General features: G+C 42.1%; 2 protein-coding genes and 1 non-coding gene across 3 annotated transcripts; 2 read left to right on the forward strand and 1 right to left on the reverse strand.

The window, feature by feature from the left end:
- Positions 1–19: 19 nt before the first annotated feature.
- psma5 (proteasome 20S subunit alpha 5) lies at positions 20–3,059 on the reverse strand. Its single transcript, XM_037102612.1, has 10 exons — positions 2,950–3,059; positions 2,588–2,638; positions 2,027–2,093; positions 1,783–1,909; positions 1,561–1,628; positions 1,365–1,472; positions 1,196–1,254; positions 994–1,096; positions 673–759; positions 20–416 (listed from the first exon to the last, which is right to left on the reverse strand). Exons 2-10 carry the CDS (start codon positions 2,614–2,616, stop codon positions 339–341), a joined length of 726 nt encoding a protein of 241 aa, XP_036958507.1. The 5' UTR covers positions 2,617–2,638; positions 2,950–3,059; the 3' UTR covers positions 20–338.
- A 416-nt stretch (positions 3,060–3,475) lies between these two features.
- Positions 3,476–3,547, forward strand: trnae-uuc. The gene has a single exon. It is a non-coding gene; the product is annotated as a tRNA-Glu (tRNA).
- Positions 3,548–4,786: 1,239 nt separating this feature from the next.
- LOC119020958 (matrix remodeling-associated protein 8-like) lies at positions 4,787–15,192 on the forward strand. The gene is made up of 12 exons (XM_037100781.1): positions 4,787–5,014; positions 5,649–5,675; positions 6,391–6,696; positions 8,016–8,117; positions 8,209–8,342; positions 8,447–8,626; positions 10,268–10,409; positions 13,749–13,907; positions 14,000–14,024; positions 14,110–14,201; positions 14,294–14,365; positions 14,448–15,192. The coding sequence occupies exons 1-12, from the start codon at positions 4,963–4,965 to the stop codon at positions 14,468–14,470; spliced, it is 1,314 nt and encodes a 437-aa protein (XP_036956676.1). The 5' UTR covers positions 4,787–4,962; the 3' UTR covers positions 14,471–15,192.
- Positions 15,193–15,349: the final 157 nt, after the last annotated feature.

Here is a 15,349-nt window from a genome sequence, read left to right on the forward strand (position 1 = left end):
AAAACTGACCGACTCAGACGACTTTCTGAATACAAGTTTAATTTCAGTACTGATTCGTAACAAAAAATACCCCCCCTCCCCGACACCGTTTTCCTGCCGCCCAGTTTTAAGCGCTGGTCAGACCCCTGTCCAGAGTTGCACAGATACTGAGAGACAAGGAGTAAAAATTAGCACATTACAAAGAGAAACCTCTTATGCAATCCAAAAATAGTCTGAATGCAGACAGGACAAAATGTGCTGATGGAAAGATGCAATTGTGTTGTGACATTCAGCCCAGGTGTACTTCCACGTCCTCTCCTGCCCAGAACTCAAAACAAGACTTTCAAGTCTTTTCTGCTCTAGATGTCCTTGATTACATCCTCCAGCTCCTCTTTGGAATACATATGGAAGGTCTTCCCGGGCTCTACTGTTGCCAGCTACAGAGGAGACACAGCAAGAAAGTCTACATGAAACCACAGGATTTAAACTCTAGTAGTCCCATAAAAACCTTAAAACTGCTGTGGTGTTTTTTTTCAAAATGACAGTCAAAATAAAATTGTTGATGTGGTTTGCACTTGACATTTGTACTTCGGTGGTTTACACTGTACATTTTCCCAAACAAATCCAACTTTCTACAAGCACCTTGTGTTAAAATCAAGTATTCAGAAACTGGTTGAGAAATGAAGAACAAACCTCAATGTTGGTGGCGTTGAGCTTCTCCTCCATCACCTGCTTCAGAATGGTGAGAGATGACTTGATGGCATCTTTTAATGTCATGGACTATCAGTTACCCAGGGAGAGAGGGAGAAACACAAAAGATATATCTGATCAGGCCTCCAAATATTAATTTTTTCATCTTTACACAGCTCACATCAAAATGGCCAAAGAACATTCTAAAATAATTCTAATTCCATCAATTAGAAAAAAATAAAACAAATTACCAACTCACACAAGATGGTAACGTATGACCAAGTCTTACTAAGTCTTCCTGTTTAAATATGCAGCATTCTGTACCTTGTGGTAGACCTCTTGCAGGGAGCTCTGTGCTCCCTCAGATGCTGAGCCGATGGCCCGAGCATCACACTGCACAAAGGTTCCTGATGGGTCCATGTGGTACCTGCATTCATAAAGCACATAATGATTAAATCGGTGTGAATTATTAATTAAAGGTGAATTGAATTTCACAAATGTTTGTAATTTGAGATTCTTGACATACAGCTGGGGTCCTTTTTCGTCAACTCCTCCAAACAGAAGTGCTACACCAAATGGTCGACTCTGTATAGACAACAAAGGAGGAGAGAGTTATACACGTTTAGCAATCAATCTACGTGTGTGAGGTTTGACTACATGAGTGTTTCGGCTTGGAGATGAACTAAACAGCTGACCATGGCACCGGGATCAGCATCCTCCTCTCCAAACTGCAGCGCCAGGTTGGACACAGCCTGAGTCACACTCTCCACTGTCATAGTCTCGTTGTAAGTAAACCAGTGGTTCTGAGGAGTAATATACACACACACACACAGGTAAATGACAGGAAAACTCAAGGTCAATGATTTGCTATCATTTGCTCGATATGCATACCTGTGTTTCCACTCTTGCTTTGTCGATTAGAGTCTTGGCATCAGCTATCAAGCCACTCATGGCACAACCTTTGAAGAAGAAAGAAAGATAAGTTTAAAAAAAAAAAAAAAAACAAAAAACTGCAGGTGACATATGTGATGTCATTTCATCTGAGGGAATATAATTATACAAGATCAGGGTGTATTCATGACTGATTGAACTTCAGCCCGTCTTTCCACTTACCGATGTGAGTGTCAATCTCCACGATCTTTTCAATGCTGTTGGGTTCCATCAGTGGGGAGGTGATCCTCTTCTCCACAGCCAGACACACCCCCTCGGATGTCTGGATACCAATAGCTGTGGAGCCCAACTGAGGAAGCAAGGTCAGACTAAATTAAATTTTGAGCACTATTTTCAAGTTAAGCGTAGAATATCACACAGAGGAGGGCTATTAGTTGGCTCAAGTGATTCAGCATGTAATACCCACCTTTATTGCCTCGATGGCATATTCAACCTGGAACAACCTTCCTTCAGGTGAGAATGTGTTCACACCTCTGGAAGACACATGTGAATCTTGATAAGAATTTACAAGTTTTGTTAATTCAAAGATGCCAGAAATCTGTTTGTGCCGGGAACAAATCAATTAATTTGTTATTACGTTTGGTTTGTATTAATTTGTGGGCGTTAGAGTCAACACACTTTGAAAGCTTCACTGGCTACCTTGAGTAGAACACTCTTGAACCACACAATTAAATCACAATTAGGTTTTCCTGGTTTAATAAAGGTTGTTTTGAAGAAGAAAAAAAAAGTATATCGAAAGTGAAAGCAAAATAACATGTTGCAAAGTAACTCGCTACCTCCTTACTGCATGCAACAAGCTATAAAGTTACTGCAAGGGTAGGAAACAAAAGCACTTTCAGATTCCCCTTCAGATTTATTGAGACGAAAAGCCTGTACATACAACTTTTAACATGGCTGCGCTCTCAAGTTTGCTCATCTCCACTGAGAACGGCTCAATAAATGACAAAGCAGTTTATGTTGCACCTACCTGTCATACTCCGATCTTGTCAAAAACATATTTGAACGTTTAACACAGGACCTGCAGAAAAATAATAGGGGTTTAAGACTTCTGGACAATAAAAAAAAAAAGTATAAAACATTTGTAAACCGTAAGGATGATTCTGTGCTCCGAGTTTGCCGTGACACCGGGTGATTAGCTAGCTAGGGTTAGCTGCGATACCGAGCAAGCATGCTAGCTAACTGACGCGGCTAAACACTGAAACAACAGCACGGAAAATGCTCATAGAAATAAAACATCAACAGTCGGACATCAAAATGATATTCAAAAAGCCATATATGAACATTTCGACGAAATAATTGTAAGTAAATACACTTGCTAGACTCATATACCTCCAATCAGAAACCCTTGAATGAGTTCGCTTGTTTCAGGGGAAGCTTGTGGGGTGTAACACCTAAACACTCCGGTCGTCAACAAGTCGGAAACGAAAGTTCCGCGTGCGCAGTGCTCTCGCTGAGCATCTCATGGTGTCACCACAAAAGTGACAACATTTTAAATATATTTTTATCAGCAAACAGGAGAGGTCATACTGGCTGCTGGAAAAAATCGTATTGCTGATAGGAAATAAACTTCCAAAAAAAAACGTATCAATTAATATTATAATATACATGATAGGGCGGGTTACTGTGATATGGTCTGAGATGAGACAGCAGGGAGGAATTAAAATTGAAAAATACCAAACAATGTTTTGCAAGGGAATGAGACACACAAAAACAGCAGTTGAGGTTTATACTGTCAAAATAGTATGTTTGTTGTCTGGTGTGGATTAGGATTACACATACCAGGTTTTATTCACGGGGGCATAATACCTATCACAAGCCAATTTCGAATTTCAAAGGATACAACGTGTCTTGCAGGTCCCATATGGTCTAGCGGTTAGGATTCCTGGTTTTCACCCAGGCGGCCCGGGTTCGACTCCCGGTATGGGAACTAACCTTTTCAGGTGAGAGAGCAGGACGCCAACAGTACCTCCGGTTGATAATACAGAAATAGCGCGTCCTCTGTCATCCCTCTCCTCGACAGGAGCATAACGACGACGGTTTATTCAGCCGAAGCTAATGTCAGCAACCAATCAGCACTGAGACAGGTGCAGGACTTGGGCCTGTTTATAATACAGAAATATTGATACCAACGAGCTTCGATAGCTGCGCAGTGACTGTACGTCATGTGATGGTTTCAGCCACTGTGGGTCGTCTTTGAGCTGAACGAGAAGAGCAGCAGCAGTGGAAACATTTGCTGCCATAAATACCGCAGTAAATGTTTGGTGCATTTTGAAGTAGTTTATTGTGTTGAGGATTGTGAAATAAAACCTCATGATGAAGTACACATTTTAGCCTTGTTAAGTTCTCAGCCTTATTTTTCACACATATTTTATGATTTAGCTTTTTAATGTTTATCACTTTGAGAATGAACGACAGCAGCAATGATGATAATAATAATACTTTTATGCTCTAATAAGAATTTTAGTGTAATACACCACTGACAGAAACATGTCTGTCACACAAATTTAAGGGGCACTATTTAGTGATGGTGAATGTTAATATTTAAAATATTAATGAGGAGATAATACAAACTCAAATACAAAATATAACTGAATGACATAGCTGTTCTCGGAGAAAAATAAAGGTCCCCAGAACACTGTTTGAAGCTAGAAATGAGGCAGGGTCTGCCACAAATAAATAAAGTAAAACAGTATGAAACTTGTCCTTTAAAGTCAGTTTGTTTGTTCTGTTTATTCAGTCATGAAAACCAAGAGAGTTTGTTTATTTTCTTTGTTAAGATCTTTCTCCTCTGATTAAAATGTCTTCACCAAAACTACAGAGTGCACCTTTTTTTTAATACAGTGAAGTAGAAGTATAAAAGGACATACAGTGTACATCATGGGCTTACAGTATTATTATTTTCATTTTAATTCATCAGATCTATTCTGTCGAGTTAAAGCAAAGACTTGAATCTATTTGTGTCTTTACATCACAAACAAATAAATGTACCCACAACACTGGCAACTTTCAGCTTGTACTCGTAAATCTCTCCCTTGACATGCTGTGCTGTTATAAATTAAAATGTTAGTTTTCAGAGGAGAGTGGGTGTAGCTACATGTAGGCCGGTGGTGTCATGTTTCAAGTCCCGGGTGGGATCACTTCAGTTTTTGGTTCTGCTGCCTATTGAAGTCCTAACGTGGCGCTGTGTATCTTCACACTCTGAAATCTGACCAAACAAAGTCCTGCTGCTGCTGCCGCTGCTGCTGCTGCTGTGGATGGATACAGAAAAACACACATCTTCTTACTGTCAGGTCCTCTCATCTGTGCAGCCTTGACAAGCTCTGTGCCATTAACATTGTCAACATGAGGAGCGAGAGGGAGGATTTCATCCTGCAGGCTCTCCTCTTCATCCACAGTAAGTAGACCGGAGTTCTGTCGGTGCGGCTTTGTTTTGCATGTCTCAGGTGCCATCATCCAGAACTTAACATTACTATTATGAATAGAAGCCTGTTAAGGCCAAATGTGCACCACCATTTACCCCCAAAAAATATTTCACTGTCTTAGTTTTGTGATTTTTCACCCTGTTTTGATGTTTCTTTAAGAGTCAGTTGTCAGTTAATGTGATGCCATCTAGAGACAGAAATTATAAATCTGATAAATCTGAAGTTTTCAGACTAATATTAAAAGCAGACTCCTGCCTAACATTCACACACAGACACATTCCTGTCAGATGACTTTTGCTGAGTCAGTATAAAGACATTGTGGTGAAAGACATTAACCACATTCATTCTCCAAACATGACTATTAGTTAAAGTTTCCACTATTGTGTTTCAATTTAGGCCTTGTCATATTTACTTTGTCATGCCTGTTCCTCTCCTTTTCTGTTTACTTTTTTACTAACTGAAAAAACTCCAGTTGTAGTTTAGTCTGATTTAAGGGAGCCTTCTGTCCAGTGGGACTTGTATTTTTCAACACAACATGCAGTAGCAGTCTGAGAGGGTCTGTTTAAGTGATTATCCTGTTCACCTTCCCCACTGTTTCTGTTTCAGTCCCCGTGGTCTGCCTCTTCACTGCAGGTATGTTTCTCTTTGTGTGTGTTTTGTGATTTGACACGGTCTCACAGCAACTCATGAAGTACTAACATGGTAACAAAATTGAATCTGCAGTGTTCAGTCTGGACAAAACTGCCCATCTTTTTAGTGACACTCAGCACAAGTGTAAAATGGAGGATGTGGGTCCATGCACATGAAATCTAATGATTGAATTTCGTCCGACTTTCATGAACTTTTTAGGGACATGTAACCGAAAATCACAATGTTTCCCTGACCTTTAAAGGTGCACTATGTAGTTTTGGGGAAGACATTTTAACCAGAAGAGAAATATCTTCATTGACTTCACTGATTTTTTTTCAGTGCCAAAGCAAATTGAATATACAAACTGACCTTGAAGGACAAGACAGTTTTCATACTGTTTTACTTTGTTTATATGTGGCCGACCCTGCCACCTTTTTAGTTCCAAACAGTGTTCTGCAACCTTATTTTTCTCAGAGAACACTGCTTGTTTATTCAGTTATGGAAAAAAATAACATTTCTGAGTTTGCATTTCTGCCCCAAAGCTACATAGTGTTCCTTTAACCACAGTAGATCTAACTACACTGGATGCGGACATTTGACTCAAGTGTGACAAAAAAAACACTGCCCTGATATGTTGGATAATTCATATCTCTGCATTTCTGTTCAGAGAGTATTAGTGAATGAGTGTGAAACTCTTCATATCCTCTCTGTCCTCCAGCGTCAGCTCAGTCTGACAGCAGCAGCAGTGTGGTAGTGGCGGGCTATAATGTGAGCGCCCCCGCTGGGTCGAGGGTGGTGCTGCAATGTGTGAGCGGCCGCATGGTGTGGACCCGGGACAGGGTGAGGGACAGACAGAGGGTGGTCCACTGGGACATGTTCCGAGCCCACCCAGACTACGCCATGGAGAGGGTGCTGGACATGTTCTCTGCAGGGGACCAGAGGATCTACAACTCCTACAACCTGGGCAGGGTCGGCCTCAGCCCAACAGCCTTCAGGGACGGAAACTTCTCCCTGGTCATCAAAGGTCACACTCACTGTCTTTGAATGTTATGTCTGTAGCTGTTGGTGAATGGCATTGTGCATTGTCTGATGATCTGATTGAGCTCTGCCTTAACGCAATTTTCAAAACTGATGACCTTTTTCAAACAATAAAAGTAGAGTTAGGGTCTGTCTTTTAACCCAGCAGCCAGCACTACAGTAAAAAGTACCCAAAGCCATACTTAAAAGTAAGAGTAAAAGTAAAGAGCAGAGTACTTTATTAGATATTTTTCAGTTGTAATAGTGAAAATCACCCAAACCAATGGCACTTCAGGAAAAGTTCTTTAATAAGAAGTATCAAAAGTAGAAGTAAATGTAAATCATACTAATATATTTACATACATGTACTATATACATGCAGTCAATCTAATCGTGCGACAGTATGACAAGTAACTAGTAACTAAAGTTGTCAAATAAATGTTCTTGTAAAAAAAGTACAATATTACCTTCTAAAATGTAGTGGAGTGAATGTAGCAGCAATTGGAAATACTAAAAATTACAAATAGAAAAGCTGGAGATGTTATCAGTGACCATAAAATCCCCTTATTTGTTGAAGCTGCATTATTGCCACAGTAGCACCTCATGAAACAAGTTCAGTTAATGGCTTGAGGGCCTCAATCCCATGACAATTTTAATTTGCCTGCACAATTTTTAATGATTTTTTTTTTTTAATGTAATTTATTGGTGGATAGCAGAGACGGTCTTGGTTTCACTGAAAACATGCAGGAAACCCTGCTGCTTCGAAAACTGTTCCATTTTGGTGCATTCGTGTGCTAGCGGAAAACTCAGACATTCAAACAAATCCACAGAAAGTCGAGTTCAACGTAGCAACAGTGGAATTCAAGTACATAAATGATTATTTTCTTAACAGCTGTGCTTGTTTGTTGATTCACTGCCACAAGTTATTTTACGACAGCTGAACTTGTGAAGAATAAACTTCGGACAGAGCTGTCAGAGCAGGACGAACACCTGACTGCACTAATCACAAGGATCCAAAGCTCTTGACTGACTCCATGTTCCAGTGGTGTAATTTTGATAAAAAGAATATGAAATAATGTTCACTGTCATGTATTTTCCTAGCCATCCCAAATGTTTAGTTTCTGCAAACTAATTTTCATACCAAAGGGAAATGAATGGAAACCCACCGCTGCCTCAGGAGGCATGGTTTGGAAAATGTTTGTAAGTAATGTGAAGTCTAGCCTACATGATTTATCGTCACAAACTACAGTACAGTCCTTCAATCAGTGATTTTATCTGGTATTATCATAATGTTTGCATTTTTTGGGTCTTTGCATGTGTTTACAGATGTCACAATGAATGACAGAGGTCTCTACTCTTGTAACCTCCACCATCTTTACTGCCACCTGTATGAGACAGTCAGAGTTCAGCTCAATGTCACTAAATCACGTACGTATCACGGAGCCATCCACATAGTTGGTCGACACATTACGACCTGGAAGCTGAGTGTGTTGTGTTTTTCTGCACATTTCCCATAAAGGCCGTAAAGAACAGCGTTACTGGGACGGACAGAAGGCGGTGTATGTGGTGCTGCTCGGCAGTACCGTGGTGCTGCCGTGCATCAACCGACGTAACGTGTGGACAGACTGGAGCGAGGAGGAGGAGGACCAGCAGGTGTGTGCGTCTTTGGTCTCAGTCTAGATCCACTTTTAATTTGGAGGGATTCCATGATATCGGCTGAGGGATATAACTCCGTTCTGTACCTTGTTGGCCCCCAGGTGGTCCACTGGGACCGTCAGTCTGCAGGGGTCCACCACGACCGCGCTGACCGCCTGGTGGACCTGTACGCCTCTGGGGAGCAGCGTAGCTACGGGCCACTGTTCCTCCAGAGGAAGATGAACATCAGCAACCAAGCCTTCTCAGAGGGGGACTTCTCTCTTGCCATATCTGATCTGCAGGTGGGTGAAAGGAGAGGAACAGAAAACACCACAGGAGCCTGATTGAAAAAATATACTGCTTTGGCAAGAGCTACACTTCTCACTGGGGGTCTTCCTTATTCTAAATATGTGTCCTCATGCACTTTGGATACTGTTTTCCAAGGTGTGTTTGGCCGTGTGTGAGCATGTTTACAGTGTTTCCAGAACACATGGAAGTTTCATTAGTAATGCGCCTCTTGTCAAGTTAAACTTTATTATTCCGCCGGGATACGTGAGGTTGAGGGGCCACAGTAAAGATGAAAATTCACGTCAACAACAAACAGGATCTGTCCGAAGGGCCTTCCTACCAATCCTTCCGTTCTGTTTGGAGTAATACCAAGCAGAGATCGGTTGACAGTCATATTTTAGGAATCTCACTCTGTTCCAGTGTTGTTTGATAGGGCTCGTAAATCAGATCATTTAGGTTAAATACATTCTCGGGAGCCATCGGAGAGTAATGACAAAATTGTGGAACACAGCCAGTTTTCCATTCAGCTACAGCAAACACTCAGCTGACTGTCAAAGCCATTTCATTCTTCTTGTATGTTTTAAAAAGAAAAAAACGCTGAATTAAACAGCACTTACATTTAAACAACCCAATGTCCCTGGAAAGATAGCAATATATACTTTCTCAAGTATTCTGATAGATTATAAATTCAAAATGTTTTCAAATTGTCCTATGTATGCAGATTAGTGGGCCAATAATCCTAATTCAAAGAGTATGTTGTGCAATGCACATGAAAACAACAGGGCTTTTTTGTCTGGCAAATTTGTTGCTCTAGATTTTTAAAGTGGACAAGCCAAACCAGAGTGGAACAGGGTACTACAATGTCTCAAACTGCACCAATCAGAAACAAGACAGAGACATGAATCTCAGTGTGGACATGTTCTGTAATGATCTATCTCTGTCTAAAAGACAAATTGATGTCTCATACTTACTGAGGTTTTTCTGCTCAGACATACGCAAAAAAATGTTACCCAAATAGTTAATAGTTGACTCATGACATCAAAATCAAACACTGTTAAACCTGACCTGTTAAGTCTCCCCTACAGGCTTGTTTTACTGATGATAAACCTGTTTTTAAATTCCCCTTTTTTAGAGATTTTTAGCCATGCTAGCCACACTTTATGTGTAGTGCTAATAAGCGAGTACAAGCATGCTAACAGGCTAAACAAAGATGGTGAACATTAAGCGAAACAGCAGCACGTTAGAATTTTCACTGTTAGCATCTTAGCATGTCCTCTATGTTTAAGTATAGTGCTTGCTAACACGGCTGCTAGCGTGATTGTTGACTCTCAGAATAAAAAAAACTTCACGTCCACATCTATGCTAAGAATATCCGTCAAACTATCAAAAACGGACAGTTTACTGGACAAACCACCAGAAGTGGGTGCTAAATATGGTACTAATCTTTAACAGCAAACCATTAAAGTTGCTGCCCTGTGATGGCATGCACATTCACATCATTCCAATTTAAGTGTTTTTGAGCCGCAACTTTCTTTCTTCTTTTTTTTTTTTTTTGTTGCTGTTAGCATCTGTTACACAGATTGTGCCATCCGAAGGCACAAAGGCCTACAGTGTAATGCACAAATGTGTCTGACTTGTCTGCATCCAACACGCAGCCCACAGACCAGGGGATGTACTCCTGCCACCTCCACCACCATTACTGTGGTCTGCACGAGAGAAGGGAGTTTCAGGTCACCGTGGAGCCACCAGTGATTCAGACCACCCTGCCAGCCAAAGCACTGCCAAGTGAGGACAAAGGTAACACGCAATCGTGCACACAAGTACACAAAGACACATCTCTGCTGCTGCTGCTGCTGCTGCTGCTCTAGTTGTTAAGTCAGTGTGTGTGAGCAGGAGTGGCACAGAGCGGATGTTTTCTGACTCACTGGATTTGAATTATCATGTGTACAGTTAGAAGAAAAAGCTCTTTGCAGGCATCTGTTATTTTCTTCACTATCAACCTCGTTCTGTGTTTGGTCTGCGACTCTCCAAAGAGCAGCAGAGGAGGAAGAGATGGAGGAAAAGGGGGGGGGCAGGCAGGCAGGGGGGACTTTTATTTCTAAAGTTTTCTGTTTGTATCATGAGAGATTTTTACTTGCACCGTCAGCTCGTCTGACGCCAGACCCCTGAAGCAACACGTACTTTCTCACAATCCCCTCAAAATCCTCCCCCTCATTGCCCTTCACCTTCTCCTCAAGCCACCGCTCAAGACTTTTTCGCCATTATGGCACTACTCGACACACTTATGATGTGTTTGGTGTTCTCCTCTTCCGTTTCTTTCCTCTTGATTGCACGGTTCACATTCCTCAGTCTTTTGACCCACCTAAAAGAATCCTGACTCTGACAGCAAATGAGAAAGAAGAAGAAGAAGAAGAAGAAGAAGAGAGTGGGATCAGACAGAAAAGAAGGATTGGCATGTTGGCGTGCCAGCTGCCAAATTCTTGGAGGATGAGACAGTTTCTGGAGCATGTGTCTTTTCCAGTAGGTAACTGAAACAAAGCCGATAATGGCGGATGCACCAATGTGGGAAAATCATTGAGAGAGGGGTTAGAAATGAGAAATTCCTGCGGCCGAGTCCATTTGCGAGTGTATGTGTGTGAGAGAGCGTGCCAAGTGCGCTCTCATTTCAGTGGAATCTTTCGGATACAGTCTTTGGACTTAAGTCCAGCTCTGCCCACACAATTAATCCTCCGCTCCCCGAGCTGTAATAACACAGTAGTATTGCACCATGGGAATTTTACTGGTTTTAAAAAAACAAGATGCAGAGCTGATGCATCTCCAGCGCAGGAGTGAGTTTGCGCAGTTTCCCCCCCGTGCATGCAGACGAACAGTATTCAGTGGTCTTATCTGACTTGTTTTGCCCTCTCTGACTGTCTGCTGGCCTGTTGACTTTGGCTCTCTCCTGACGTTCTGGAGACATTCTTCACCCCACCATCGCCTTCCCTCTGTCCTGCCTTCCTTCTGTTTTTTTACCTCCACACGCTCAGGTTTGTTTGCCCTCGTCACGTTCCTTTCGCTCGCTCTTTTTCCATCGCTTTTTCTCACTTCTTCTTTTCTTTTTTCTTTAACCTTTCCTTTCAAAGAAAGAGAACAGACAAGACCAGGAAGTTTCCTTCATCTGTGCTGCAGCTGGAAAGACAAACAGAGTGGTCGAGGCAGTGGGGGATGAGAGTTTTTGAGAGACAGATAAAAACGAGAGAAGGGAGGATGGGGGCGAGGAAGTCTGTCAGTGGAGTAGAGTGGAGGAGATGTAGGTCAAATCCCTCCCTACCATCAGAGTTAGTTTGGGGGGGAGAGAGCCAGGCAGCCAGTCTCAACACAAACACATATGTTCCCATCTGTCAGTGGGTCAGGGGAAAATGGCTCGAAACGATATAAAAGCATCAGAAGATCTGCTATGTTGATAAACATGTTGTTTGAATATACGCTACAGCTGGATGTGTGTTTGGGGTCACTAGGCGAGGTCTTCTCTGGCCTCTCTGAGCCAGGCGAGCCTCCGGAGAAACGTCCCTCCGTCCCCTTCCTCTCCCTTGGCTCTCCTCCTCTGTTCCACCCCACTCTGTCCTTCCTTCACTCCTCTTCCTCTCCTCTGTTCTCTGTGTTATACTGCCAGGAAAACTAAATCACAGCATGACTTTCTGTCTGGATCTCATTTTGGCTCAGATATGTCAAGTCTGAGGTCCGCAGCTGCTTCTTGCCTTGCACTTTTTTTTTTTAATGAGGCAAAATGGAACCAGGCGTTCCCTTCCTCTTTCTGCCCTCTGCTTCTCCACACTCTGCAGAACCGCACATACAGTCTCACCTAATGCTGACCGCCTGATTATTATTCACCGCTCTGGAAATGTGTTCAGGATTTTCTTTTACAGCCAGGAAATGTCAACGCATGTAAAAAAAAATAATAATAATAATAATAAATTAAACGTTTGCAAGGTGTTAGAGGGTATGAGGCCTCTCTCTCACTCTCTCCCTCTCTCTCTCTCTCTCTCTCTCTCTGTCTCTCTCTCTCACACACACACATACATACACACACATACACACATATATGTAATAAAAATTAAAAAGTATGCAGCCACACATATAGATGGAAAATTGTTTCGGGGCTTGGAAAGAAATGACTGCAGCGAACGTGTTAGTTTGGGAGCATTAGATGCAGTCTGCCACTGTAAACACTGGTTGAACACAAACCGCTGGATAACAAAGAGAAGAGCGCTGTCAGTAGAAATGAGGTTTAAAAGTCGACGCCTTCATTGTGTTCAGTGTCCACAACAAATAACAACCAGATCATAACAGCTGCAATTATTACACATTATTAGTATTCATGGATTGGACCGCACCCATCATAAACCATCATTTTGTTCTACAAACCTCTAAAGTTTCCTGACTGCATCAGTGCATGTAGGTCAGGAACCAAAAGGGCTTGGGTGGACGCCTTTGGTATAGGAATGTGCCCTTCTTCAATATCGGCCTTCATTTTGATCTCAAACACACACTTGTGAAGTATCATGGCTGCTAACAAACATTACAGTAAATAGTAGTTGTATGCCTGAGAGACAGCAGCATATTAGCATTGTCACCGTGAGCAAACTAGCTTGCTGAGGTTAGCATTTGATTTGGAGTGACTTTCAACCATGCTTGGCCGTGCCCTTTAGCGAAGCGCTAATCAAGCAAAATGCAAGCATTGGTGCCAACACTGCCATCCACACAGCCACAGTGCTAACGTGGCTACGACTGTTTTTTTATGACCGTGAAAGACAGTTTGAAATTTGTAGTAGCTACGTCACAAAATAAGCTCAATGGGAGAACAAATGAAATCAGTATGAAAGAGGAAAGACTGACAAGCGCAGGTCTAGCGCCACAAAGCAATGAAAATCTGCGAAGCCACAGAAAGTCCCCAAGTGAAGAAATACAACAAGTGCCAGCTATTATTGAACCAAATGGATTGTTTTTCGTGTTACTCATGAGGTGTGTAATGTGAGTTCAGCGCTGAATCTGCTCTTGGTTGTAAACCCCAAGATGACACACTGGTCTGTTTTGAGTGAGAAGATGAAGAACAGAGGAGCACCAAACGCTGACTGTTGGGATTTCTGTGCTCCTCAGACACCACTAAGGCTGAGTCACCTCGAGTCATCAACGTGATTCTGCCCGACCAGAGGCACCACTTTCTCCTGCCGCTGGGATACGTCCTCACCACATTCCTGCTACTGGTGTTCATTATCCTCATCATCATCCTCGTCACACGCAGACGCAAAATCAAAGGTCTGACCTGCAATAACTCAGTCTGACCGTAGGTGATCTGCACGGGAATACACTCACTGGCTGACTCTCATTGACTTTTCTTCTGTTTTCAGAGTTTTATCCACAGGCATCCATGAGGTGAGTGAGAACACACACACACACACACACACACACACACACACACACACACACACACTAAGGTGTCTCTCTCTCTCTCTGCCAGTGATAGGTCGAGCAGAAGCCAAAGCAGCTCGGAGGAGTTTGAGATGGACGTCGCTGAAGTGAACGTGTGCTGCCCAGAGGAGAGAAGATTCGGTGAGTTTGAAGAAAGAACTAGAGTTTACAGAGAGACCTTTTGTTGTGACTTTTTTTTTGTGTGACTCTCTTGTTTCCTGTGTGGTTTCTAGACTACAAGAACAACCTGCTGAGAGAAAAGGTCCACATGAACACTCAGCCCAAAGTCATTGATCTTGACAAAGGTAACCCACGCACATGCAACGTCATCTAAGGCACATTTTTCTGATTTTCCTCCTTCCTTAACCTCAGTTTGTCTTCTTACAGAGATGCAGAAATTTTCTAAGTGATGGAATGAGAAGATAAGAAGTGAAACTGGAGTCACTGGCTGGTCCAGAGGCTGAGCTCCAAACTAAACACTGCCTTCTGTTCTGGCAGGAGAGGCGGCAAGAGAATGAAGAGGAAAAGTTGTGAAATGTAGAAAAAAACACTAAAAGAAAAAAAAACAAATCTCACTGTGGCCTTATGAGTTTAAATCATTTGGATAGAGAAACAGAAAAACTCCACTGTCGATGTACTTGATCAAACTAAAAAGACTTGACTAAGATCACTATGCACAGCACAAGAGCGCCACCCAGAGGGGACTCTTGGCCAAGATGCAACATGTGCATAAGTTGACTCAGTTGTGATTGAGTTATTACAGCTTTGATTATTATTCATGAAGTTAAAAGTAAACAAAGTAAATAAACTTCTTTTTTTTTTTTTAAATTTGTTTTAATCTCATATCCATCTTGGCTTAACTGACAGGACTGAACGCCACTGAAGTGCTTTTTATCAGTGTGCGCCGCTTCCTGTAGGCTACGATTAACTCCATGCTAACTGACCGACGATGCTGCATATGTAAAAATGTTTCAGTTTGATGCTCAGACTGTGTTTTCTGTGGAATGTCCCTTTTTCTTTATTTTTACATGTAGTTTGATGCTGGTGTTTAAGTTGGTTATTCCATGATTGGTTCTCTTTGTATTCAAATTACTTTGTGAGTATGATACAATAAAGATGCTTTTTCACTGGATGTGGACGGCAGAAATGTTTGATGATGGTGCTAACTTTCACAGCTCAGTGTGCTGACTTTTCATGGTAGGAAAAGCAAAGGTGTAACTATGCACTTTAACAATAGCTCTGAAGTTTTTCCGAGTAGAGGGACGCAACCCCACCCCCCTTAAACTGAA

Source organism: Acanthopagrus latus, chromosome 6 (assembly GCF_904848185.1).
Source record: "Acanthopagrus latus isolate v.2019 chromosome 6, fAcaLat1.1, whole genome shotgun sequence".
NCBI lineage: Eukaryota > Metazoa > Chordata > Actinopteri > Spariformes > Sparidae > Acanthopagrus > Acanthopagrus latus.